The sequence below is a fragment of the Ciona intestinalis genome, chromosome 9 (assembly GCF_000224145.3).
Source record: "Ciona intestinalis chromosome 9, KH, whole genome shotgun sequence".
In the NCBI taxonomy this organism is placed as follows: Eukaryota; Metazoa; Chordata; class Ascidiacea; order Phlebobranchia; family Cionidae; genus Ciona; species Ciona intestinalis.
In genome coordinates this window covers 3,862,178-3,890,055 of record NC_020174.2, presented here as the reverse complement: position 1 = coordinate 3,890,055, position 27,878 = coordinate 3,862,178, and the positions used below count along the sequence as shown (strand labels likewise).

The following is a 27,878-nucleotide window of genomic DNA, read 5'->3' as shown; positions in this document are numbered from 1 at the left end:
TGCTAGAGTGACTGCATAGCACAGGCAACAACAAGTAAAAGACGTTTGCTAGAAGTGGAAGCAGTACCTCGTTCGTGGTTTAGGAATGTTTGTCGCGAGTTGGAGATCATTTTATTTCTACAGTGGTAGTGCCTTTTTTCATACGATATAAAACGTTTTATTCGACAGACACAAGCTCAGTTAGGAAAATGAGAGCACACGGAAGCGACATTTACCGGTTTGTAGCTGTACCGTGAAGTTGGACTACCTAATGGAAGATTCAGAGCTGATTCGATCTCAATGTTCTCTAGAGCAAAGTCAAGGCAAAACTTATGACACTGAGTTCATGCAAATGTATGAAGACACAAATTACTGTGAACAGAGAACAATGCTAGAAAGCCGGTTGCAAGATACAGCAACATTATGTACTTGTAAACATAAAGAAGCATGGTGCGAACGTTTGGCGACGTTAGGTACACGTTTTGTATCACCCCAGTTTCGTTCAGTTGGACCAAGCCCATTTACCAGACTTAACACTGCCGTCGACAACATTTTCATGCAGATAATAAAACTATTTCGAAGTTATTTATGGACCAACAAGTGTCGGGGGTCTGGAGTTGCTCTAACATTTCTTGCCATGCTGCTTGCCAGCGACATGTTGGTACCAACATCGGCAGTTCGTTACGCCGACAACGGACCGTCCTTGTCCGGCCGACGAAAGCCACCGATCTCGGGCTTGAGCGGCAGACAAGGGACTGGGATGTGCGAACCTATCCAAGTACCGATGTGCATTGATATTGGTTACAATTTTACCGATATGTCCGTGTCGCCCAGCTACATATACGACCAAAAAGAAGCTGCCCAGTCGGTAAGTGCATTCGCAGTATGTTATACTAATAATAATATTTGCGATGACGCACGTGGTAAAAGCTCCTAAAAACATAGAATAATCATTCTTAGACAAACCGTTTAATGGTTACAAGGATTCCCGTAAAATACAGCTGGTCAAATGACGTTAAACGGCCATTCAAGTGTGCAGTAAACTGAATGTATACAAACGGTGCTCACGCAAGTGAATACTGATAACCTAGCGTGCTATATACGTGTTGGATAAATGGATCTTTACCAAAACTTGCAGGTGTTGCAAATAACACACGCACTTGGAATTGCGAGCGTGTTAGTTGCAGAGATCCAGTTCTCAGTCAACTAACCGTGCATCGTAATCTGAGATTTGCATGCTCGCTGTGCGGCTAAATCAGGACGTTCCTATTTAAACGTCCAAACCCGCTTAAGCTTTGTCAAAGCACGACCGCAAAATCCAAACTTCTCCATGGGTGTGCTCGAACTGTTGTGTTTTAAACGTTGGAGTTTTGCGGGCAATTTATGCCACTTCTGTTCTCTACGCCTACCACCCTGAACTTGAAACTTGGCAGCTAACACGCATCGGTTCTGGTTTGACACGCTTCGACGAGATGACGTAACACTCGTAGTCTCCTTTGGCTAAAGCGCCCCGTGCTTAATTCGACTACACTGTTGCTAAAAGTAGCGGAAAGACGGTAGTCAATTTTGGTGCCGAATTTTAGCCTTTGAGCTACTCCGAAAGTCACAACACCTCGCAAAACAACTAATGGCCACCGGTTTAAACCTCAACTTGGCGTATCGGTTTTGTTGACTCTTGGGGTGAGTATTCGGCAAACATCTTCCAACCACAAAAACTGCGTGAAATAGGATTCGGATCAAAATACATGTAGTGGGGTGGGGGAAGATGAGGCCGCACCGTTCATTCTATTTTCTCGTCCCATACTAGTAAACAAAGAACTAAAACGAATTATATAACCGTAACCCTACGACTCCTACAGACAATATTCCATGTTTAAAACACGATCGGGATATTTGAATAGTATCTTCCCCACCCTACTATTTTACTCTAGTCGACGACGCACCAGTGCCTACATGCGTCTGCTGATTTTCGTTCGTGCAATTGATAATCATCTATATCGCAACGCATATTTAGGCTATAATCATATAAGTCCTTACATTTTCTCTTGTATAAAAAACAAACGTTATAATTAAAAATATGTTTCTGGGTAGGATTATTAAAGCCTAAATTTAAACCTTGTTTCGTATATTATCACCATTATTGGCAATAAAATTCCGCGAAAACACGATCAGTTATTTAATTATGAATGTTACAGTTCTGCCCAGTGTACGGTATGTGGCCCTGTATAAAGCATGGCCCGCGTGAGATAATATCGGTGATTTCATTGTGTGTGGCACTCTATAATGTCCTGAATTTATTAACTACGTCAATGCCTGCAATATTTATTACTTGCCTGTTGCCATGTCGAGCTAGAGGGCTGTCGTTTGATCCCAGGTTTCTGTTTATGTCTCACTCGAACGGACGTCAATTTGATTTTATTACGAAGCAATTTCATTAACACTTCCGCGACCGTCTCGGCAACAAAACTGAATGCACATTGAACGCGACGGTACGGAATATAATTGCTTGTGTAAAGATACGGCATAACAGCCACACACGGTTTCGATAACACAGTGTTAAAAAATGTAATTTAGTTTAAAAAATGCAAAGCTAAACATGCCCCTAAGAAATGCAGGTGTTTAGCTTTAAAATCGAGCATTATTCAAGTTTTGTTTAGTGTGAAAATATGTCGAAGTTCGCGGTTGCCAATGTAAGGCCACCCACGAACGTTGAAATTAGTTTGTTGTGCATGAATTTATTCAATGTCCGATTTTATCGCAGGTGATCCAATTCGGCCCTTTGACTAAGACGAAATGTGCTGAAGAAATGAAACTGCTTGTGTGTTCTGTTTACACCCCGATCTGTATACCTGGATACCCCGGCTTTTTACCACCTTGCAGGTCAGTTAAATCATAGGTTTAGGAACTATCTGTTGTACTTTAATGTTATGCTATAGTGTTTGTACGATAGGTAGACCAAAATAGTTTCCAAATGTTATAACAGATTTTAACAAGCGTGGTATAGCAGGAAAGAAATAAAAATCCTGCGCATTTTCAGGTTTATCTGTGAGGCTGCAAAGGCGGGGTGCGAACCTATTTTGAAAAAATACGATAGAACATGGCCGAATCTTTTCGATTGCAAACAATTTCCGGATTCCCAAGGCAAAAACCCACCATGTTTACATTTTAATCGATCAGCTACAGAAGAGCCCGCAGTCCCGAGAACCATCACGAAGAAAGGGGAAAGCAAGACGACCCCGGGAGGGCCGGTTGCAAGCGTTACACACCACCCATATAAACCTATCAACGGATGCCCTTGCGCTTGTGCACGGCGCATGGTGAAGATTACGAACAAGAAAGACCCGCTTTATGGAAAGGTTTGTTGAGCTTTTAAGTTACCATATAATTTCTTTTTTGGTTTTAAACGCTAGACAGACAGGGCAACGTAAATATCAAGTAAGGTCGTTCTTTCTACTGACAAACCACGCTTTTGTGTCGAAACACTCATCCGTAAACGGGCGAGAACAGACCGCAAAATTTACTCTTGTATAGCGGATTATTTTGCCCACAGTTAAAAAGCGACAAGCCCTACGCAACAACTTCATTAGGCGTTGCCAGTTTTGCAAAGCTCCTGTTACAGAGCAAGTTCACGGACGCCTGTAATCTTATTGCCCCGATCCCACACGTTGTTTCCGAAGTGCGACTTTAGTCAACAGTGCAGCCTGCTAGAATTTCCCTGTTTGCGCGGCATGTCCAATATGTCACTACCGAAAGCAGTTAAAACCACAGAGAAACGGTGGAGCAACTCCTGCATACTATAGTAGGTATATACTTCCTATGGTCTTGGTATGCGGCCGTTCCGGGCGTGCACCTCAATCAAAAATCGAAAGACAAATCGAAGCGAGCTACTGTTGTCGTGATTATGACTAACACTCGAAAGTCTAAGTCGTCTGGACACCGTGACGACAAAGACCAATAAAACGCCGTAACCTTTCACGGTGTAATATTCCTGGAGAATTCCTCGCGAACTGGTATTTGTCCCTCGCTGGCAATATCCTGCTTGTTGTTAGGGGGGATTAGGGCTGTAATCAGTAAGGCGTTATGTGTTGCAACAACGTTGTGAGCTATCACAACTTATCGCCTCTTTATCGATAAGCAAAGGAGTATAGGAACTCTTATATATTCTCAATTGAATCTGTTGGTTGTTTGGTTGTATCAAGGGGTTAAGGGATCGAGGCCTAGCAAAGCACGATGACTTCAAAATGAGTGATGTATAGATCCTTCGGCGCAGCGCATTTCTGTTGGCCCTGGAGTGTTTCCCAAACATCGGATCGAGCCAGCCAAAAAGGCGGACAATGACCGATCATCGCCCCGACTTCAAAGTTAACATTTATCGATACCCAGGGCAGGCTTAAACCATAGGAACAGTGCGTTTTTAGCTTTGTTTATCGTGGAGAGTGATGAATTGCAGTCGGTGGGTCAAAAATTTTGTTTCCAAAAGTGAAAAACTGCCATTTTTAATAAATTACACGACTTTCTTCAATGTAGTAAACTCTTGCGTATTTGTAACCATGAGTCTATAAATGTATAATGTGATGAATCACGTAAGTTAATGTGTCTTTCGTGGCAGTGACTTTGTTTAAAAATATCCCAAAACCCCAAACTATTCAAATCACTTGGATCGCTGAACATTTTGGACCGATTTGCAAAATGATTTTGTTCATCAGTAGATAATGTAAACACAAGCTTGTTGCCAAATTTTTCGGAATGCTTGCCTTTTCGACGTACAAACCCATGCACGCTTTGAACACGGTGATTTTGGTCGAATCTCTTTGATCTGCGGTTCCCTAATCCAAGCTTTGGACTCACGTCGCTCTTAATCAAGTGAACAAGACTCGATTCTTCGACGTTAAAGCATTGGAACACTTAATACAAAGTGGGTACAAAAGTTTTCCTGTTCCCATGTTTTTGTCGGAGGGTTCCCGCTTTTGTAATTCGCTCTTTTCTCGTTCGTTAAGCGAGCGCAAACACCGCACCGACCGCATCTGGCTAATTTGGCTTAATTAGGCTTGCGTTCGCACTCGCTAAAGCGCTATAATGGATGGGCCCATCGTGTACTTGTCTGACAAACTTAACAATCGTGCCTGAATGCGTCCCTCGTTTTTCCATTTTCAACTTTCTAAATTTGGTGTTCGTATTTTCGGACGTGAGTCAGAAGTAGAATACCAAAGGTGGGTACACAGCGATACGGAGGTTTTGGTCAAAGTATAAACATATTTTCCGAGTCTTTAACGTAAGCCCACTAAAGCGAGCGTTTTGTTTTCAGCCTTAGCGCGATGGTTTAGGTTTATCCCTCGACAAGATTTTACTGTAAACATTTCGCTCGGTTAGTCAACGAGAAGATTTAGAACGCACGTTCGCATTACCTTACTTAGAGGTTTCTTTGCAAAAAAAAGACCTGAATTTCGAATCGAAACTCAACATGCTGTAAGTTGGTTTTTCAAACCTAGCGGTGATCTAAGAGTGATAAATCACAGTTCGAAACGCGTAAACTCCGTTTATCTCTCCGGTCTCTGGGGGCAGTAAACCGAGCCTCAACTCAGCGGAATGAATTCCGTGCGAATCCACTCGCCGACGGTGATTAACGACCAGCGAGCGTGTGACGTACTTCGGTCGCAGAAATCCTACGCGGAAAGTCAATTCGAGTCAATAAATGGGAAGGTTTACAATGTTTAAACACCAGCCTTGATTTATAGAGTGGTTTTGGTGTTCGATGCGGATCGAAGCAAAATTACCGCTCACTACACAACAAGATATATAGTCCCGTAAACTATAACCTATGCTGTGTTTGGTAATGGTGGAAAATGCACGTATTTCATGACCTCTTATATGAATTACACACTCGCTGTATATATAGAGACATTGCTTTTAAATGAGTAATGCACTTACAGTTTACAGCACATGCGTTATTCCGATTTTTCAATGACACGGGTAATTACGGAATGTATATTTCGTTCCTGATTTGGCGGTACGGAACCTAAACAACGAATTAGGAGACACAGACTGTGTCCGCGGTGTTTTAACCACCAAAAGTAGGTCTATACAAACAGTGCTTGCTTATCAGGGCTGAAAACTTAAACCCGATCTGTATCTGCATCTCGACGGTGTCAGCACTGTATTCAGTATACAATGAAAACCCGATTGAAAATCAACGGCGTTCGGCAAGCGCTCGTTTGGTTGTGGCAACTGTAACAAACGTTACCGCTCGTTGGTCGTATGCCGAGTCGCGCGGCAAGCTGCGGTAAAAATGAATAATCGACCAAAGTGCGCTGTTGTACGTGTTGTTTATTACAACTGCCACTAAGTAACCTCAACCGAAAAGTGGGCCCAGCCTCTGGAAAAACGATCCTAAATGTACCCACTCTGCTTTAGACTGCGGTAAAAGACGGATAAACGTTTGCGCCACAGTTTAGTTCCGCAAATTTTCTGTTAGTTTTAATTATGCCGCGGATTTAATTAAGTGGAAACCAGAACACGGGTTGGGGTCGTCAACATTGCACGATCGTATCAGTATTTGTCGATGGAGAGAAACCAACACGTTTACTGCGTCTGCCCATTCGCTGATAACGAAAAAAGGGTCACGAACTTGCAGTTTGGCTCACAAAATTTTTGCTAATTGGTTTACAACGAGGAAATAAACGATTCATCCAAAATCCGAAGCCCAGTAGTATTATTAACAATGCAAAAGAAGTAAAATACTCAAACACATGTGCAAAGTGGAGAAGGGGGTAGTTTAAACATATATGTCGGATACCTTTTTGGGCGACGGTTTCTTATATGCTTATATGTTCCTTATATCACTGCAGTCGATCTATAAACTAATCCGTTCATATTTGTTGATGGTTCAGTCTTGGTCCGGTTGCTTGTTATAAAAACATGCGAGTTATAGTGGCTTGGTTTATAATACAAAAGTTGCGCAGTTGTATGCTTGTAGAGTATTTAGGTATAGTTTAGTGTTCACATCCTTCCGTGCTGTGTTCGAAACGCCGAAAGAAATTTTCGGATTGCTAGTTTACGCTTTGGCTGCCAATTTAAGGGAAAACTATTTTCAGACAAGCGATTCCTTGCCGCTGGCCGTGTTGTGTAAATCCTTGTGAAATTAATTAACCTGTCCGCTGGATCGCTCGGCGGCCTGCAGCGTTCGTTCGGCGCGCGAGTGTTGCGCCCAAACCGACGTAAATAAATTACCTCACGCCTCTGTTCATTAGACGGAAGAGAAAAGCAATGCGCTGTTCATCAGCTTCGGGCGCTTCGGCAGCGGGCATGTGTTCACCCGACACACGTAAAAGACCGCGCAGCGAGCGCACGACGCCGGAGGAACGAAGATCGAGCGACGGCGGAGGTTTCTTCGTCACCCGCTGTTTGTTTTCACTTTTAGCGAATCCCGGCGTTCTTGCCAGCTCTCAAAATCCGGATAAGAATGCGTAAACAGTATCGCCGGCGTGAGACCGTCTCCAGCCTTTGCCGTACATATCTAATTGCTTATCCGCAAGCCGCCGTCTCACCAACACATAGTATAAAAGTCCATCATCACGCTGTATAGGTATATAAGCGTCGCAAATGATCTTTCGGGCAATGGTCGAACCGTCACAGACCAAACACCGGCCGCATCATATAAGTGGTTAATCGCGAACTGGCGAAGATGATTGAGTGTTTGATTAGCACACGCTGAGCTGGACGTTCAAATATTTTTCCGCGATAAATATTGCATTAGCGCACTTTATCGGGTGTAACCAAGGTCGAAAAGTTGATATTTTGGACGAAGTGGCGAGGGCAAAAAGTCTGCACTGCTGTAAGGAACCGATAACCGCATTCCTTTTTCTGGGTGGGTGTTTTGTGGGTACCGCATGCTCAGACTGGCAGGTGGTGTTTCGCGTCACGTGACCCGTGAAAGACAGCCAGCAAGCTCACATTGGTTTGTGGCGTTGACGATTTGTCATTCTAGTGAGTTTCTCACCTGCTGGTACGCAGCATAACTAACTACCACCCACTTATAATTGTGTTAGGTTAGGAAACTTGGTTGGTAAACACCTAAAAATCTGGGTTCATGTGATAGGCTATATGCCAGGTAACATTATATGTTAGACAACCATAAAAAGTAATATATTCATCACTTTTTTAGTACAATACGTCCCGAATTTTGTTATTTAACGTGTGTTACCGGAAAAATAAATTTGCAGTCTTATCTTGCATGGAATCAGTGACATCTCGCCCTGTGCTGCGCGCGGGCAAGTTAAAGTTAATGAACTTCTTTTTTGTTTACCCCACATTTGTTGACGAAACACACCAAATGAGAAAAGCACGACTGTATTGGATGAACATGTAATTGGATTTTGGGGCGTTATCTGAATCCATGTATATACAGAATCCGCCATTTTTTGTGGCGACCTATCCAAGCATGTAGTTGTTTGTCACAAATTGAGTCATCAAATGACAAGACTGTTGCTAAATTGTGCTTGACAAAGCTGGTTTTTCCGGCCATAAGTTATGTCCCAAAACTGGCTTACTCCGTGCCTATGCATAACCAAGCCCCTTGCGATAAGTAGTCATTACCGGCCTGCTGTTACTGTAGCGTGGCCAATTAAAGTCGGTTCTCACAGACTGGCGCTCTGTTGTGGGCCCGCAACGAGCAAAGGATGCTGATTAAGGGACTCAGTGGGACCGTGTTTACGTTTAGGGAAGCAAAACACTCCTGATATTTTGACCTTTGGTCACTGAGGACACTGCTGTATACAGAGCCTATGAATGGTTAAATGATAAATATGTATAAAGGTTTCACCTATACAAATGAGGCGGAAAGGGTGTTTTAAATGTATTGACAAAGTAATGTCTTGTAAATGTGTTACTGTAACCTTTTATTTAAACACAAATATTTTGTGGCGATAAAGCTAAATAGTCAACTTGAGCGCTAGGAGTTAGAAACGAATAATATGCCATTGGTAATGTATATTTCACTGCAGTAGGTTTTGCCGCACCCTGTTTGGACCATGCGAGATGTATATTACCCGTGGTAAAGGGGCCGTGGGTTCGATTATGGGACATGGGCGCGGCAGAAAGTCTATCGCGGTTTGTGTGCACCATAACCTATGTTTTAAACCGTGGGGGATCCCGGTAACTGCGAGCATCGGGTTTTGGGCCAATTATGCAGTAAAAGTAATGCGGTTTGGCTGCAGCCTTTTGTGGTTAAAGATCCTAAAGGGGCGGGCGTCGGCTTTGTGAAACATGGTCTGTGTGGGTTAGTATTACCGGCCAACCGGTACGACCCTCTGACAAGCAGTATCAAAGCAGATAGAACCGGTTTTGGGCGGTTGGATCGTAGAACACTAGGCAAGACTAATATACCTTCAGTGTACACAACAATGGTATACCGATTTATTGTAACAGTGTTATAGACTGTTGTAGAGATTTCGGCGCCAGGGTGCATCAATCAATCTGTGGGTAACTAATGAAATAGACGTTAACGAGACTCGCGCGCAGCCGAGGTCGATTGTCGCCGTTTAGTGCGGCTGCCAGACAGCGGTGTCGGGTTCATCACGAAAAGACATCGCCCAGCAGTTTATTAAACGCTAATGTCCAGAACCAGCGAGGTGTTTACATTTAAGCGGGTCGACTTCACGCAAAAACGCTAATGCGATCGGTATTACTAAGATATTGGGCAAATGGCTTAAGGCTGAATATTTGCTGTTTCGACCGCGATACTGAAACGGAGAAAACTCTAATTTCCAGCACCATTATTTTCGGAGTGTATTTTTCGCATCCTCGCCAAGCTGTCTCATCGTCATCTCGAAAATGGCCGCCAGTCGTGACAGCTATACGGACTTGTGGACGTACAGATTGACATGGGAGACGGCAGACTGGACTGTTTTGGTTTCATTAATCGCAAATGCGGCTCGTTTTGTTTCTCCTGACGCGTAACGACATGGTATCTTATTTCCTTTGCAAATTAGGCTCCAAACTGCGTGTCTGAAAATGATTGATTTAGATGCAGGCTGTGCGATATAATGTACTCAATATGTCAACGTCGGTGTCGTAATTGTAAGTAATTGTGGAGTATATACTTTGCTAATGGTAAGGCAGCAAGATCGAAACGTTTGGCTTCTATATTGAAGGTAACACTTCGACAGGTTGGCTTATGTCAGGAATTCCTGCAGTAGAGCAAATTTGTGTTGCCGTCATCAGCTTAAAATAGCACGTCCGTAAATCATATTTTCCTTCGCACGTCTCACTGAGCGTGGCGGGGTGTCAACGCATTTCTAATCGCTCGTGACATAACCAAGTTCAGGCTCGTGCTGAAGCGCAAACGCTCTACACTTTCGCCAGCAATGCCTCCGTGCATTTGACCCAGGCCCGCAGGCAAACAAGGAATTATTTTGGCAACTCAGCGCGTCGTCCGTCGCACTGACTGGCATTTGTTTTAGCGATTACCAGCTTTAAATCGCGGACAGAGAGGTCTACTGTCAACCTGAACCAATTGCACCTGAACTTTAACAACTATATGTGGTATTATAAATTGGACAATGACGAAAACTTGTAAAAATGTTTTTTTTTAATTTTTAGTATGTTTTGTTTTATTTATCTCAAATAATCACTTTACGATAAAAACAGCAAAAAATAACTCGGCGCTTGGTGACAGTGTTGGTTAAACCGTACCCGAAATTCGGACAAAGATTGTATTTATGAAACCAGCGTGAATACCCAATAAATGTTACCCAATTTAATATGCTGGCTCGGCGGGATTTTATCGGCGTAAAATAAAACAGTTATTAAGCCGCATTCCCTCCTGCAATTTACTTTTATCGCGCAAATATTGAAAGGAGTCGAAATCGTTCACAATCGAATTTGTTCCGGGTAGGTTCGGTTCGTGGAATAGCAACACAGGTTTGAGTTGCAAACGCCTGCATTCGAGGCGCTTGTTTTTCTCGCGAAACCAGCATTTTTCAACCTATTGTTATCTTTCGTTTCTTTGTGCGGTATCTGGTGTTTTATTGTTGCGGTAACGCACTTGGTATTTGGGGCGTTCATTACGGCATGTGTTTCTCGGCAAGCGAAATAACAAACAGTGAAGCTTCACTTTTATTTTCGCGTTCCGTCTGTTAACAGTCGAAGTAATAACAAAACTGTGTTTTGCTGACCCCCAAATATAGCCTTGTTTACTGTGGCTCAAATCTATATTCATGCATTCCACAAATGCAGTGCATGAGTTACGGTTGCCCTGTGACCTTAAATGAAATAGTTTGAGGAAATGGGAAATTGCTATTTGACAGCAGTTTGTTCCGCATGCGCTGCAGACGAATAAGTGTATTGCGTTGCTTGTGCGACATGATGGATAGGAGTTTATTTACACTTCGACTTGAACCGAATCCTTTACCTGCCTCCTGTAATGATTTCCCCGCGTGACAGGATTGAAAAGAGTCGATCTTTTCACGGCCGGTGCAGGGCGCGCAGAGGACACAGCGACGAATGGTAGCTTTCGCCGCTTTCCAACTGCTTGCCCATATTCGTATACAGGCCCAAGATCAGTTGCATGTAAGGAGTCATGGCAAACCGCAACGATTTTGATTCCACCACTACAGCTACCCCTGCTTCATAAAAGCAGCTGAGCAAATGTCGAACTGCGCGAGGCACGTCGTGAAATGTGAGTGACAAGGTTTAAACTGTTATCGGTGCATCGAATCCTTTGTTCGGGTCGGCGTTCCGCGAAATACAATGCAAATATATCACGTTCATGCCCACGCTGAGCCGCGCTGGAGTGACAGACGAGGAATTACTACTGAATTCACGCCAAAAGAGCGCGACGTATAAAGATTCGAGGAGCTAAGAGCAAATATTTGCCTTTTGCATGTTTACTTAAGCTTCCAATGCAAGGGTTGGAGTTCGTCCCCCTCACCCTGAATAAACACAACTTTTTCAACTTCAGGTTACCACGGGTGGTGTACCGAACTGTGCGATGCCCTGCAAGTCGCCCTACTTCAGCGAGGAGAAGCGAAAATTCGCTGAATCCTGGATCACCGTTTGGTCAGTCGTGTGCTTTGCTATCACCATGCTTACAGTGGGAACATATCTGATAGATACGCAGAGGTTCGCCTACCCAGAACGACCCATCATATTCCTCTCCGCCTGCTACATGTTCGTCAGTATTGGGTAAGCAGCGCGCGTTCAATGTTGTTTCTACTGCTTGTAACATTAGACGAGCTTTAAACAAACAGTATGTGCAGTACAGCGGAGCGAAAACTAATCTTTTCATCAAACATAGCATAAGTAAAATCATTTACACAAAACAAATAATTATCTCGAACCCTCCCCCCCCCCTCCAAAAAAAAAATCAAAATAAAAAAATAAATTCAAAGGTAACCTATCGTCCTATTTTTGTGCTGTGAGATAACAATTACAATGTGCCTTGAATACAGTTTCATCATACGAGTTGTGGCGGGCCATGAAGCAGTTGCTTGTGCTTGGCATTCGGATCGAGTTTTATACCAAACCACTGGACCATTCCTGTGCAGTATTGTCTTTCTTCTACTGTATTTTTTCGGAATGGCGGGCGCTTTATGGTAAGAGCATTGGTTGCATAATCAATTTAAACTTGTATATAATAGCTTGGGTTAAGGTGGACATTTTGATTTAATGGTAAATGAATAATATTTACTAAACTATATAACCGTATTCCCATAACTCTAAAAGAAGAGTTGGTAATTGTTAAAATCACGTTTATAAAATTTGGGATATCTAATATATAAAGGTATTCCATTTTACCCCACACTACAATAAACTTGAAATAAAAAAGAGAAAAATGTTGATTAAATTTAAAAGCTAAATCAGGTTATTAAACAGGTGGGTCATTCTGTCACTGACTTGGTTCCTCGCGGCTGGTTTGAAATGGGGAAGCGAAGCCATCGCCAGCTATTCGCAATACTTCCACGCTGCAGCTTGGCTTATCCCAGCGTTAAAAAGCATCACTGTAAGTATACATGGGGTGTATCTATAGTTCTATACCAATGCTTCAGTAACATTTTTTTTTAATTTTATTAAAAAGTGCACAGCCTTAATAAACCAGTGTTCTGGCTATGTTGCAAATGTTGGCAAACTCGACGCCTGTTTAACGTTAGGGAGTGATTGTTCGCCGTTATCCGCCGAGCGGCACTTTCAAGTTTTCAGCGCAACACAGCAGAACGATATTACGAATTCCAGCTGCTGTTTATTACCTCTAGCTTGTTCAAATAGGTACTAGCAATGTCGTCCGTGGACGGCGACGTGTTATCTGGGATTTGCTTCGTCGGAAACCAAAGCACGAAAACTTTGCGGGGCTTCGTGCTCGCGCCGCTTGTGGTGTATCTCGCACTGGGCGGTTTGTTCCTGTTTCTCGGCTTCGTAAATCTCTTCAGGATACGGACTTCTATTAAAAAGGTGAGATGCTTGTACCAACATAAAGTTACGCTTCAGCAGTGTTTTTTTTTTACTTAAAAAAAAGTGTGTGAAAAAAGTGTGACCTCAGCATTATATGCATGATTTCTGTCCATTTCTCATCAATAATGTAGAACCTTAGTTCAAAAACAAAGCCGTCGCCAATTCATCCTTCTTTGGTAAAAGTTTGTGATGTTTTAAAAAAGTAACCCGATTTCTACCTTTGTAGGTCGGCAAGAAAACTGACACACTCGAAAAATTAATGGGCCGGATAGGTCTATTTTCCTTACTGTACATGGTACCATCCGCTGCACTAGTGGCGTGCTACTTCTACGAGCAGCAAAACCGAGAACTGTGGGCAAAAGCATACAACTGTCGATCCTTCCACGGCCGTGATAGATGCAGTCACGGTAACGCCAACGGGCCCGAGTTCGCTGTGTTTATTGTCAAGTATTCGATGACTCTGTTGATTGGGATTACGAACGGGGTCTGGATTCTGTCGGGTAAAACCATCACTTCTTGGCGAAAGTTCTACCGACGCTGCTATGGCTGTCTATGTGGCAAATACGGGTTGAAAGCAAAGCAAGAGGGTGAGCCATTGGCAGCCGACGACATGTCCAAAGCTTCGGATAATTCCAGTGGAAAGAGAACGAAGAGTGACAAGGCTTCGGACAAGACAAGTCCCGAGGAAATCCCGCTCACCAACTCCGTAGCGACATCTAGCTTCACTGGAAATCCACATAGCGTGGGCGGTAGCGACAGCAAAGAGTCGCGGAGCTCAAGCGCAAGGAAGAAGTCAAAAACGCAGTCGAACGGTGTCCAGCATAACCGTAATGATATGTATTACGAATGCAATGAGGTTGATAGGAACGACGTAAATCAAATACGACACGCTGCGTGTGACTGCGACATTGCGCCTTGCCCGCTACCATCTGAAGTGCGGGGTAACCCGGCGAAACAGCTCAGTTTTCCCGAGGGTTTCGAAACCCTGCCCGATCCACTTAACGTTTCAACAACCGAACTCGAAGCGGCGAACCGAGTCCAACATATACACCACCATCATCACCACCACGTTACGCAGCCGCCATGCTCGTGCGGGTGCCACGCCAGCCGAGTAACTACAAGGCGTCCGACGCCACGGCGCCACTCGCACCACGACCCTGGCGCGTGCTACGAAGCCAATCATAGAAAACTTGTTTTAACTCCACCTGCCTATCGAACTTCGCCAACACTCACTCTACCACTCGCTAAGGCGGTAATGAGATTTTTCTGTTTTTCAGTTAACACCCAGCACTGTACTCCGTTCGTATACGCCAGATGATATATCCTTCGTGACAACGAACCCTTTTTACTTTGTATTTTTGTTTCAAAGTGCTATATATTAGCTACTACGTCGTGCCCTGTAATCCCCACTTGCCAACATATCGATCGTGTTAATTATTTCCTTCTGCGAAGAGATTTCGCTATTTTGATGAAATGCGGTGACAAACACATTATTTAATACCAAACTAACTCCACCACAATCGCTACAAACCGTTTTTCGCTTTTTAAACTCATGTACCAGAAGTGCCAAGTGTTACTTTTTCGAAAGTTGTTTAATATATAAGCTACGAGAACCGAAATACAGCTCCAATTTGGCAACGCAACACTGCCAGATAATGCAACGCCACAACAGTCATGATTGAGTATGGTACAAGATAGTAACTATATTAACTAATGGGATTCGCTCTATATGTCATAACCGGTACATTACTCCAATCAAAACTACTTATCGAGTTTGTTGTTACAGCAATCGTTAGTTCGTTCAGTACACGTGTGTTCATTTTATACGGGCCAGTTAAAAGTAAATGGAGAACAGTTTAGACATCCAGGCTTAATCTTTCAAATAAGCCTTGTAATATGGAAGTTTGAATTATTTCGCTATTGTTTATCAAGTTAGTAAATAGTAATGTTGAATAAGTACATTCTTCATTCAGATAGCTTAATATATGAGTGCGGAAAGCTGTAGAATATTGATTTACAGTTGGTAATGTATAAATATATCAAGCTATAGAAATGCAGGAACGGTATGGTCATTTAAACATATATGTCTTCAGAAACGGAATTCTGATCGGTTAAATAACCTTTCGCTGTTTTGAAATTTAAATCCCGACTACTTGTGTGTATTGAACAATATGGCACAGATCTACGGAACCAAAAAGAAATCAAGGTTTCGGTTCAAAGCAAATTGCAAAAAGTTGGCCCGGCTGCTGTTCAATCCTCGTATTATACTCCCTCCGATTTTGGCCTTGGCTTGTCTGGTAGCTGCACTGTCTATGCTTGCTGTCAAGCTTTCTTCGCTAGAACCAGTGGATATGATGACAAATTTCACAAACGGTGGTGTATGGGACGACGCGTTTGAATTAAATGATATTTTGACCAACGTTCGAATGTAAGATAACGCATTTTAAATGAAATATTTTTGGTACTGTTGATATATAGTAGGGAAGATGTGACACCTTTAACACATAATATCCAAATTGCCTGATCGTGTTTTAAACAATTAACAACGGTCTATGGAAGTCGTGAGGATACGATTTTATAATTCATTGAATGTTCTATGTTTACTACCAAATGAAAAGAGAAAACTAAACGAAAAGGTGTCCCATCACCCCCACCCTACCATAGGCAATATAGGCCGAGACGTGAGAAAATTAACGAAAGCTCAAAATAACTGATTTCTGCAGTTATCTTAAGTTAAGCAGTAGCCAAGTTGAATGTTTTATACTCTGTATCGTCCAAAAACGAAGAATAGTTATATATTTATATATAACTATATCTCTACGACTCTACAATGGCGTTGTTAATTGTTACAGACACAATTATGAAATATGGAATATTAGGTGGATGAATGAATGAATGTAACCTATTTTATCCTCGTGTGGCCGGAAAATGACAATCGTTAAAACACAGGTGTTCTGTTTCATACACCTTATGCCAGCTTACGAGTTACCATGTGTCCATCTAACAGTCCATTTTACCCCGCAGTACTACATAAAAAATATAGAAAATATCAATCTTATAACCGCAACGTGTTAAAGATTAAACGTAAAAATCTTACAGCGACTCACGTATATCTTTACTTTGCAGGATCCGAACCTTAAAAGTGTTCAGTCCACGTTGTTTGGTGTTTGACTACGGAAGCCAGGTCCTGTTCGTTGGCCAGGTGGATGGGACGGTGCTTGGTATTGAAAAGGACCAGTACGGTAGAGTCGGCATGGGCGAAATCAAGTTGGTGTCGTCGTATCCTGGATATATAATAAGTAAGAAGACATTGAGTATTAAAAAGTGTTATATTTAATAAACATAAGACGATAGACTAGGCTGGTAAAAATATAATATATATACATATATATACCAACAGCTTCGTAAACAAATATTTTACATAAGACTATTAGCTCGGGGACAAAGTTAAAATGACTGTTCTGAAATTGCGTAATAGTGTCGTGGTCTGTTTATTTGAATGCTTAAAAACAAATTTGTGGCAAAGAAACAACAAGAAAATTGCTTCAAAGTATAGCGCAATGCTACAGAACTTAACAGCTATAGAGCGTAAGATCGTCAATTACACATTCTGCGTCTCCTGTATACTACATACATGGCATTGTAAAAACTGCTGGCATTTTTCAAAATAGAAAGGTAACGTTATTTTGTACCGCAGCCATGCGTTTAAACACGTGCTTAGGAGTTACCACGTATGTAATTTTATCGAAGTTTATTTTTTTAGTTTTTTGTCATGTCCATGTAGTTGTATAAATCTGCTTGATTATTAACGTTATTTTATACCACAGGCTTGCGTATAAGCATGGGTATGTTGTATGTGGGAGACGCGGATCACGGAATTTACATTATTGAACTTAGTTCTATGAAGAGAATAATGGCAATGGAGCTACATGAAGTAAACCCGCCTGTAAAGTCGCTCATGGACTTTACAATTGGCACCGGTGGCCTTCTTTATGTTGTGGATTCAAGCAGCAAGTATTCGGCTCGGACGTACATGCACCAGTTTTTGGAAGGTAAAAATTGAAACAACTATGTGTTAAATGACGACCGGCAAAACAGCTTAAATTTTATATAAAAAAATAATTTTAACATGGACTCTGAATCATGGAAAAACCAATACATGTTTAACGGTTAAAAACTTTTAAAATAATAAAACATTCTGGGGACTGCTAAATCAAACAACTGCTGTCTATCCAACAGTATCTTTTTTACTTGGCAGGATCGTGCACTGGCAGATTATTCCGGTTTTCGCCGGTTTCTAAGAGAGTGATAAATATGAAGGATGGCTTATGCATGCCTACCAGCGTCGAGGCTACGTTTAGTGAGGATGGTTTACTGATTTCGGAAAGTGGTCGAGGCCGCTTCATAGTATGGGATATCGATAATACTACGGTGCGATCAGAGACATATTTGCCGGGTAAGTGAAACCGCGTGGTGGCGAGAGAGAGTTTGAAAGCAACCAAAATGTAGTGGGTTGGATGTATGGTTGCGTAATGCGTGTGTTTATAGCATGGCCTACTAAAGAATAACCCGATTTAAACAATGTACTGTAGCAAGGTGGGGTAAAACGAGACGCAGGGTAAAGTGGGACGTTTTATAAATATCTAGTAGTCCCAGGTCGGAGATCACTTTTAAAGTTTTTTGATAAAAACATTATTTAAGGGTTTGGTGGTCTATAAACAGAGGGAGGATTATCTCCAATAGATTCGGAAATTATACATGGAAAAAACAAAACAACAACCATTACTAAGTGTGTGTTGATTTAACATAAGAAAATTGTTGAGCATGCAGGTATACCTGGACGAATTCGTCTTAATCGACGAGGAGGGTATTGGATGACGATGCAAGCAGTTAATCATGGGTTTGTTAAGTATGTCAATGACAGACCTTGGTTACGAAAAGTCTTCTGTTTCTTGCTGCCGGAGAGAATTCTGTGGGGGTAGGTTAGAGTGGTAAAAATACGGCGTATGGAAGTATATAAAAAAGGGGAATAGATTAAATTTAGGTGCTTGTAAAAAAATATAGCATTACAGGTAAGATGAGAATTATAATAATTGTTTGGTATAACTTAAGATGAAAAAAATATTTTTATTTATTTTTTTTGCATTAAAAAATGCAAAACGTACGAAAGAATATACAAAAATGGGATACATGGGTATGAGCAAACATAGATTTGTTGTATTTTCACGCCTAGATTATGACTTTTTCTACAGGTTGGCATTCACACCACACCACGCAGCAGTTGACCTGCACACGAATGGTACTGTAATGGCGTCATTACAAGACCAATACGGGAAGAATAACGACCGCATTACTGACATTGCGGAAGCTGAAAACGAAGTTCTATTCTTTGGCAACGACAACCAGAACTTTATGGGGGGTTTGGGTGACCCGCAACCCCAATTCGATCCTAAATCTTTTGGCATGGAGGACGCCCCTAAACCATCTGATAAGGGGAGCTCGGATAAAGACCCTAAAGAGCAGGAAACTAAACAAGGGTTGTAAGGAATGTGATGATTTCCATGTAGTAGAAAACACTGAGTCAGTATCAAAGCAAGAATAAAAAGAAATAACATTCGTCCTTTACTCAGATATCTTAATTCTTGTCCAGTAAGATTGATTATTAGGGACGCCGAATAACGATTTATTGGCAAGCGTGCATGCAAATAAATGTGCATAGGTGGTGATTAGAATGTAGATATAGTATATACAGTTGTGTTTATCATTTAGAACTGTCCTGGGGTTAATATATGTATTGGGTTAGTTTAGTTTGTTTTCACGCACCATTTTAAACAACTGGTTATAAATAATCTACAACTACATCGAGACAGTTTCTTACCGTTTTAGGGTTACCGATGCTTGCTTTTTTATTTAAATTAACAAAACGACCTTAAAACATTTACTTCACAAAAATTGTAAATGTGGCAACAGAATTGAAAAGTAGATCACTTTAACATAAAAATTAAGTAAGCATATACGCTGTTATCGACAGGTGTATTATTCATCTGAAAGAGATAATCATTTAATTGCTAAAAATATTTCTTTTGGATTTAAATGTTTATGTGTTTAGGCGAAATCATAAATGGCCGGTATTTATAATTTTGGGTGATGAGGTACTCTACCTACGCCGTTTTTGATAGATTGGAAAACCCTCTGTGGCTTGATGAGCGTAACCTATTGGGGCAGGTGGTCGACTATAGAGCAATTGATAAGAAATACAACACATAAGCATTACCGCAAAGTACTCAGAAAATTAACATGCCGTAAAAGTTTACGGTTAAAAGAACGCGGAGTACTGTAGTGCCTTATCTTTGGTAACTGAGTAGAGTAGAATGAGGTGGACTTCAGTTTTAAGCCACCGGTGCGCAACGATGCGCGACTTTAAATTGCTGTATGCGAAGTGCTTGTGCTGACTGGAGCGTCCCTAACTTTCTGCCACTTACGCCCGTTAAAGTCGAACTGTTACGGTTAAAAACATTACGGAAAATACTTGTCAGGGTTTATTTAAAAGGTGTTACTTTGGTAGTCAAAATTTAAGTATGGTCGTGGCTAACCTCCACGCGTTTCAAAAATCCAAGATACACCGTAAGAGTTATTTGTATCCTAATTCAAGAATAAATACGTCATGCTGTGCAGTCCGTGGACAGAATTCCTGCGCCAAATACCGCAAAGTCGAAGGTTCGAACCCAAACAAGAAACTCACTTGACCATAAACAAGCAAGGTCCAAATTTAGATCGATCCAAAACTATGTGTAGAATACTTTGCAAAAAATGAATACCTGCCTTCATAAAAGTTAGATATATATAACATTTTTCGGAAAACAAAAATACCAAGCTCTTTTACAAAACAAAATATTTTTAAAATATTACAAGACCAGCATATGTGTTAAAGTCTTTGTAAAGATACGAAGACCTTATATCCCGATTCGCTGCTACATTACTCCGCGAATGATTCGATTATAAACCATCATTATATTGAAGGCGACGTTTTCAAAACCGTTTACTGAATATTCGCTTCGAGCGACGGCAGAAGGTTACGAGAATATTTTCAAGATACTTTTCCTGCATTTCGACTGGACAGATATGCCCACAGTTTCCGGGTATAATTAACTAACTAATTTAAGTGGCCCAATTTCGTTCTGGGTTTTGAAATCGGTAATTTAAATGGAGTTAACCAATTTAAAAATCAAATGGAAACGTCATATCACCGGCAAAATAAAATAGATCCTATGACTTTTCTCTGGATTCTTAAGCGAAATCGGATTCCGCTTTAAAATCGGTTCAGCGACCAGACGTCACGGGGTAGTGTTTTCTTCGTTTGCTCGAGGTATAACCAAGTTGAAAAAGCAGATATTTTGCCCGAACACGATACTGCTGCTTCCTGCTGACACAGACGGCGTGTAAGGGGTCGTCAAAGTTTCTTATGCGCCTGCTGAAAATACAGCAGCTTTATACCTGTGGCACACACTGTTGCTTCTGTGAACGGCTGTTCGGGTTTAGAATGATAAATGTACGCGATAAACCCAAGCCGTGTTTCGGGTCCCGCATATGTATATAAAGCAAAGGTACATCGGAATATTCATACAGCTTAATGGTAACTTGTACAGTGTAGTGAATGTACTGAAGTTTTTCATCGTAGCTCAATAGAACATTGAAACACCTGCGCATTGGAATTCGATGCCATAAAGTAGAGGATACAGGTAAACAAATGATGTCGCCACAGCCGTGTTTGTGACGGTACAACAGTTCTAGAAAGAAGTTGTGTAATTCAACAAATCATCCGTTGGGCCTCCGCACTATTGCTATTTGCAGCGGGGTGGAATTGCGAATAATTGAGTTAGGACTGTAAGTCGATACGCTCTGTATCAAACTATGCTACACGGATTTTCCGAAAATTGAGCCAGAAGTGGCTGTCGGGACAATGGCAAGCAATCGACGTGAACAATGAGAGTGGGACTGCGACACGTTAAGCCCTCGCGAGTGCAGGGCACCTGATACCTGTCCCATTGTGCGGTCGACTGTTGTATCAATGTTTATACTTTCTATCACTTTTGTGGGTCCGCCCAGTACAAGTAGAATTGAAAGGACGACGAAATGTTGTTACGCCCAGCGTGGGCTTTCATTCGGGATCGGAAACAAGACGATCGCGCCGAGAAAATTGCTAATTGGCTTTGAAAACAGCAACTTCCCACGACGACTCTGTGTACGTTCGTTTACCAATACAAGCAACAGTGTTTGGTATTTTACTGTCGTTGAATGAAACCCAATGAGGAAATAATTCGCCAAGCAACAAAAAGACAAACTAGAAAATCCCTAGAAAAGTACGAATTAGCGCTCGCAAATAACCAGCACCAAATTTTTGTTTCATCTGAATTGCGATATATAGGAATGTAAATATACCCACATTGTAATTAGGTTTATCTATACATAAATATGACGTCCAAATGTATCGTTCAAACGGATGATTCGCTAATTTGTTTCACCGAGAACGATAATCTTTGACAAGGGAATGATCGATCCGATTAAAGCAGTTCAATCGATCCTATCTCCGCAGGACTGCAGAGCATCCTGGCCAAGATTTATCCTTGCTGGCCAGCTTGACTGTGATACAACTTGCATGTGGCTAGCAGTGACACTGCAGTGCCAGCTTAGCCGTCTTCGATTTTTAATTAACCCGGTTCGCAAGTGCGAGTGATTCAATTAGGTCCGCCCGCTCTATTTCGGGAACGATCTACGCAGTGGGACAACGAAATTACTGCCCCACGATGTGCACTATTTGAACGACGAATAGTGGGCTGTGGCAGGGACTTGCGAGCATGTATTTTACTACGCAGAGTTTTGACAACGAAATGCTTTTATCTTGGCTGCCAATTAATTTCGAAGACGAAGTTCGTCAGCCAGCTAGGTTTTGCAGACTAAATTCAACCCCACGCGCTCGATAAACTCAAATCGATCCCAATAGCCCGCCGTCGTTAATCTGTCGATTGCAACGCGAGGCAAATCTATTAGTCCTGGCAGCAATTGAAAATGAGCTGCAGCATGCAAATAAATGCAAACAACACAAGCAAAATTGATGATGTGAAGCTTCCTGCCTTCCAACCCATTAGCATCAGACGCTTGTTGTTCAGGACCTTCCTCGTTGCTCAAATTGCACCCAACCTTATATACCAGGACATTAATTGCAATTAGATAACCCGCTTTACAGCTTTTGCTATGGGAACAGTTATCTTATACACAAAGCAAGTCCATATAACAACGTATAAGGACGCTTGGAAATCTTTTCAGTATATATTACAATGTGTTGACGCACCAAAATAACTGCCAATTGGCGTTCATTGTTGGTGGTGTAATCAGCAGTTGACGGGATATATGAACGTTATTTCTGACCTGCTGATTAACCAGCGTCGTTGACATAAAAAAGCAATTGACAATAACACTCGTCGTTGGAATCTGTATGGCCATTTCAACTTAATAATTTGAATGACACGTTAGGTTCTTGTTTTCTTTTAATATTGTAGAGTAGGGTATTAAATCTCGAATAGCTCTTCGCTTATTGATGTTTTCGACGCGGATATGGGTTTAAATCTGTTAGAATCTGATAGCTGTAACTGTATTAGTGGTTGCCGATCACAGTTTCTCTTTTGCATTTCGCTCAAAACGATGGCAAAAAATCAATGTGTCGAGTCCGATGGATAAGTCGGTTATGCTGCGAAATTGTACAAGCAACGGAAGCAATCGGTCGGCGGGTTATGTGATCGAAAAATCGGTTGCAGCTTGGTGAATAAAGACTGATACACAGACCAACATTAGCGTGTACATTTCCTCGGCATCAAACAAACGCCGATCGATGATGAAACGAATCCGGCGGAACAGATGCAAAATGTCCGATCTAATTAGCGCCGGAAAAGTTCAAGGTCGGCTTGGGAAGACACGTCGCTTGCTCGGTGCGGCGGCTGTTGCGAAGTGTGAGCCGCGAGGAGAAAGTGCGTTTCCGTTGTGGTTTGTTGAGTATAAGGATAAAGCGAACTGGCAAGCGTCAGATCTGGCAGTAATCGGGCATCGTTAGTGGGATGGGAAGGAAAAGTATACCAAAGAAGCAAGCCGTTTTCATATAGTAATCGCTAGGATTAAGTAATGAAAAAATGAATTTACAAATTTCTACGAGAAATTTGTAATTATTTACACAACTTATTTAGTCAGTTAACTGTATAGTTTGAGACCAAGAGTCCTGTAGGTATTCTGAAGTTAAATATTTCCATTTCGTCTGTAAGTAGTTTTGCATGCATAGCGTTGTATACCGCTGTTGGTTGTTTTATTTTTATCCCGTGGTGCCATGAGATTTAGGGAAAGCGGTGCAGACTGAACCTCAGGTCTGGCGTGTACCCCTGCTGGTTTATTGGACGGGGTTTACTTTCCAGCGTAGTGAGCGTAGCGACGGTTGGTTACGTGGTGCGCACTTTTTTCCTTTTTCAACGTAAAGTCGCGGGCATTACGGTGTCTTCCACATACGCATTGGTAGAGCAGTGGTTGACGGAGGTACAAGAATAAGTAAAGGCAGATGCTTACTTAAAGAGGAATGTTATATTTTTGAGCGATCTTGATTAGAATAAAAAGTGTTTTTAATTTATAATAGCATAAGGTATGATGAGGTTCTGTTTTAATTTAAACTCTTTGATACGCAAAGGCTTACTTCCGTTGACGGTAAAATTGTGTTCAGTTCACATAAACAATTTGGGTGAAATGAAGCAGAAAAGTTTCACAATTTGTTTTCGGAAAACTGACAATTAACTTTGACAATAGCTCGGTGGTAGTTCGGCTTCCTGTTCGCCCGAAACTGGGATAGGGATTAACAAGACCGGCGGCTATATCTAAAGAAATAGTAGCTCTAACTGGGTACGCCGCACTTAATCTATTGTTGAGAAAAGTTAACTGGTCCAGTTCAGCTTGGCATCGTTTTTTTCTGGGAGTCTTATAAATGGCAGGTATTTAACGAGCCGTTAGTTGGAGTTTGATTGGATTTTGACATCGTTACCGACAGCACAGTCGTGGTAAACAAGTTAATAGAGCTAAAACAATAGGTTTTTCCGTCTTGAAATTACTAGTTACCGTGGCAGGTTTCGATGGCTGATTTCCTTCATTGGGAAACGGCAGGCAGCTGCGAGTTATTAGTCCTAGTAAGTCGAGATTAGTGAATTGAACAACATCGAATGTTCACCACCTGCGTAGTTTAGTGATGCGCTTTATACGCGAGTTTTAAAAATCGAAGAACTTTGCATATAGATTTGTTAAAAGCCTGATTCGATAAAAGGTATTCGACTCAGGGGCTTTTTCCATAAAAAATATTTTAGAAAACTTGTGTAAGTTATTGGCCGTTGACAGGTAAAGACACAAAACAGCTTTGTTGTTATAAGTAGGGCGAGGTGAGGCCACACAATGCATGGTTGATGTTGGTGACTTATCTCCAGATGTTTCATAAAAGAAATGTTTGTGTAATTTCAATAGAACGTTTGCTAATGCCCACTGTAATTTCGTGTAATTCCAGCCGTTTAAGCGTGCCCTGTAAGGGAAATTACGAACGATTAGCCTAACCAGGTATTTATTAGGCGCATATATCGTTGTAGGATTTACTTAATACCGACACGCTCCGAATGGCGTGAGTGACGATATTTGATCTGTTAATGCGGCCATTATGTTATGACGCTCGTTTTCAGCCGCATTTGATGTCGAATCGATGTGTTGTTGTACAGAATAGATCGCATCGTTATTTTCGTTATGTTTGAATCATAGTCATACGAATGGTTTCGGGTTTCACGTGCCGGTTTTTCGAAAGGTAAATTATTTATTTATCGGCGCGTTGCTGAACAGCGGTGACGATGTCGCAATTTTATATTGACGTATCTCTGTTACAGTCGATGTTGGCAGCGCGATACAGGTCGTCAGGGAAAATCTATAGATAAAGCCAGGAAATAAATGAGTCGCCCTAAAACATCCACTTTCTTTGGCCCGTGATGGAAAGGTTATCTGAGAATCGGAATATGTTTAATGTACCAGAAGCATAACACATTTGGGTTTCAGGCGTTCGATTTTTAAGATTCCTTAAAAGCATTTCTGCAAATCAAATTCTGGTAGTCTATTTATAATAGGATTTCCAATACCCATGCGAGCATTAAGTAACGTATGGGCCGAATTTCGATGCGAAAAGCTGAAATAATGTTTACATTAGAGCGTGTATTCCGTAGGCCGAGGGTTCTCTGTCGCTAAAACACAAAAGGTTTTACGGATAAAGAAACGATTTAACAAAAACCGAAAGCTATCACAACATTACAGGATTGGGTACGCTAGGTAGTGGGCATTAGTGCCGTACAAACAAAAGTCTAGGCCTTCAATGGAACATTTGCCGACTGTTTTGCTTGCGCCTACTTGTACGCTGGTAGTAAGTCGTCACGTACCGGACTCTTTACTGTAGGACAAGAGTCCCACGAATCTTCTATGCTGTAGATCGTGACTCAGGTTTTGTCGAGGCGTCTAAGTTTTCGATATTATAAGGAATAATATAACGCTTCTTGTTGCCTTTAACTGGCTCCATACCATGTTTTGTTGAGAAACGTTTACCGAGGTAATAGGCGGGATACCACGGCTATCAATCATAATCTTATATGACGAAACGCTCAGCCTTAAGCACAATAAGCGATAATACAGTTATACGTGATTTTGATTTAGAATGTTATTGGTTTGTCAGTTTGGAAGGGAATAAAATCGATACGCAATCGAGTTATCTCTACGTAGCGTGGCCGCATTTATCTCGCAGAGACAAGCGGCGATAATTTTCCGATTCGACGCAGTTACTTCGGTTTTTAAAGACAAAAACTTCACTCCTAGCCAGTCAGTGTTGCTTTTCGAGTTGATTGAAACCATATGTTCCGGCGTTCGTTGTTTTCAGGCCTTAGTTTGATTGAGTCGTTACTTCCTTTTACTGAGACCACCAACCCGTTCATTGGTGCTGTTATTGCGAGCACAGCAACTGCGGATTCCCAGAATTCAGGCTGGTGGTTTGAGCGCTTGCTATATTGTATACAGCTGCATACAGCTGCGTACTTTATTACCAGCGACACGTGCGCAGCCGGCATGCTCGACTTGTTTTTATTACAATCGAAGTTTAGAGCGGCTTTCAGCCAAGTAAATTAATTGCAATGGTTCGCTTGCGCTGTGCCAATTAAAAGCCAATTAGAGTAGAAGTAATAGGCAGCTCGGGGCCATTTGTATTCGGCATCAATTGCCGTTTTACATGGATAATTTAAATGTACACGTGCGTTTCGTTTGTTAAAGTAAACTGGTCTTGGTTATGAATCGATTACCGAAATAACAACGCACTAATTTCACCATAAACTGTTGTTCAGACCCGGGCGAACGACATTGCGGCGGAGTTGTGAGTAATTAACCGATGACTAACCGGTAAAAAGTTACGTCGGAAAGCTGGCGCGCAACCTAAGGCTACGAGGTAGCGGAGAAAAGTTTGCCCAATAATTAGGTTTGGTGGTCGGATTATTACGCAATAAACTGTTGTGGTGTTTGCGAACAAGCTTAAGGTGCTGCTCGCTGGCGCTTACGAGGGGGGAATTGCGACTTCGACCGATTAAAAAGTGTTAGCTTACTTTTGAGCCTCGAAGAATGAGGCTCCAACAGCGAGAAAGAAGATTCTTTAATTACCGCAATTATACCGCAAGAGCACAGAGAGGTGTCCACTTTCAGAAATGAAGTGACTGCTCGAGTATTGAGACAGCGGTGACAGGCTTTTTTAAGAAGATGCTGGTGTCCATACAGTAAGTGTATTGATCGGTTTGCTATGTTTTGTCGGACCGGACAAGTGGTTAAGTCTTAACAGTGAAGTGCCGATGAGCTAATTGTACAGTACTCTCAGGAGAATCAACAGCCGGTGGTTTGGTATGTTATATTCTATTTCTTACCCACGATGCATATTTCAAATGCTGGAATAATTACGTGGCCAAGAGTCAAGACCCTATGCTCTGTTGCAGCGGTTGCAAGAATTTGGCGTGGTGCGCATGGTTTGGCATGTTATACACGGCGCATATGTTGTTCTATGGGAGCGGTTCTATCAGAGAGAAGGAAATCGGGATGCTACGCGTGAAATTTGCGTGCGTTCAAATTACGTTCGCTCTATTACGCCACAATGGATTCTGCGTGGAGGTCGGTCACGCACATTTGTGCTGGTTTGCAATGGACTAAACGCTCTAGATTTTCACCGGCAATTAGACGACGTCACAGACGAGAAATCAGGCCACGCTGACGAAAACTAGTCATATGCGAAGTTCTGTTGGCGTAAAAGCCAGTCAGACGCATAAGCAAAGAAAAGATCAGCAGTGAGCTGAACGTGGCAGATGGCCCGGTTGTATTATGAC

At 41.9% G+C, this 27,878-nt stretch overlaps 2 protein-coding genes across 3 annotated transcripts; both read left to right on the top strand.

The window, feature by feature from the left end:
• The first annotated feature begins 121 nt into the window (after positions 1–121).
• Positions 122–15,083, top strand: cifrz (frizzled receptor). Of its 2 annotated transcripts, NM_001032541.1 has the most exon segments (11): positions 199–847; positions 2,741–2,859; positions 3,017–3,335; positions 11,936–12,159; positions 12,426–12,569; positions 12,850–12,976; positions 13,240–13,422; positions 13,649–14,647; positions 14,650–14,655; positions 14,658–14,660; positions 14,662–15,083. In NM_001032541.1, coding segments are annotated over 10 exon segments (2,604 nt in total). In that variant the 5' UTR covers positions 199–367; the 3' UTR covers positions 14,662–15,083.
• Positions 15,084–15,410: 327 nt separating this feature from the next.
• On the top strand, positions 15,411–19,434 carry LOC100182272 (adipocyte plasma membrane-associated protein-like). Its single transcript, XM_002128899.4, has 6 exons — positions 15,411–15,850; positions 16,549–16,721; positions 17,250–17,474; positions 17,681–17,878; positions 18,253–18,400; positions 18,675–19,434. The coding sequence occupies exons 1-6, from the start codon at positions 15,594–15,596 to the stop codon at positions 18,964–18,966; spliced, it is 1,293 nt and encodes a 430-aa protein (XP_002128935.1). The 5' UTR covers positions 15,411–15,593; the 3' UTR covers positions 18,967–19,434.
• Positions 19,435–27,878: the final 8,444 nt, after the last annotated feature.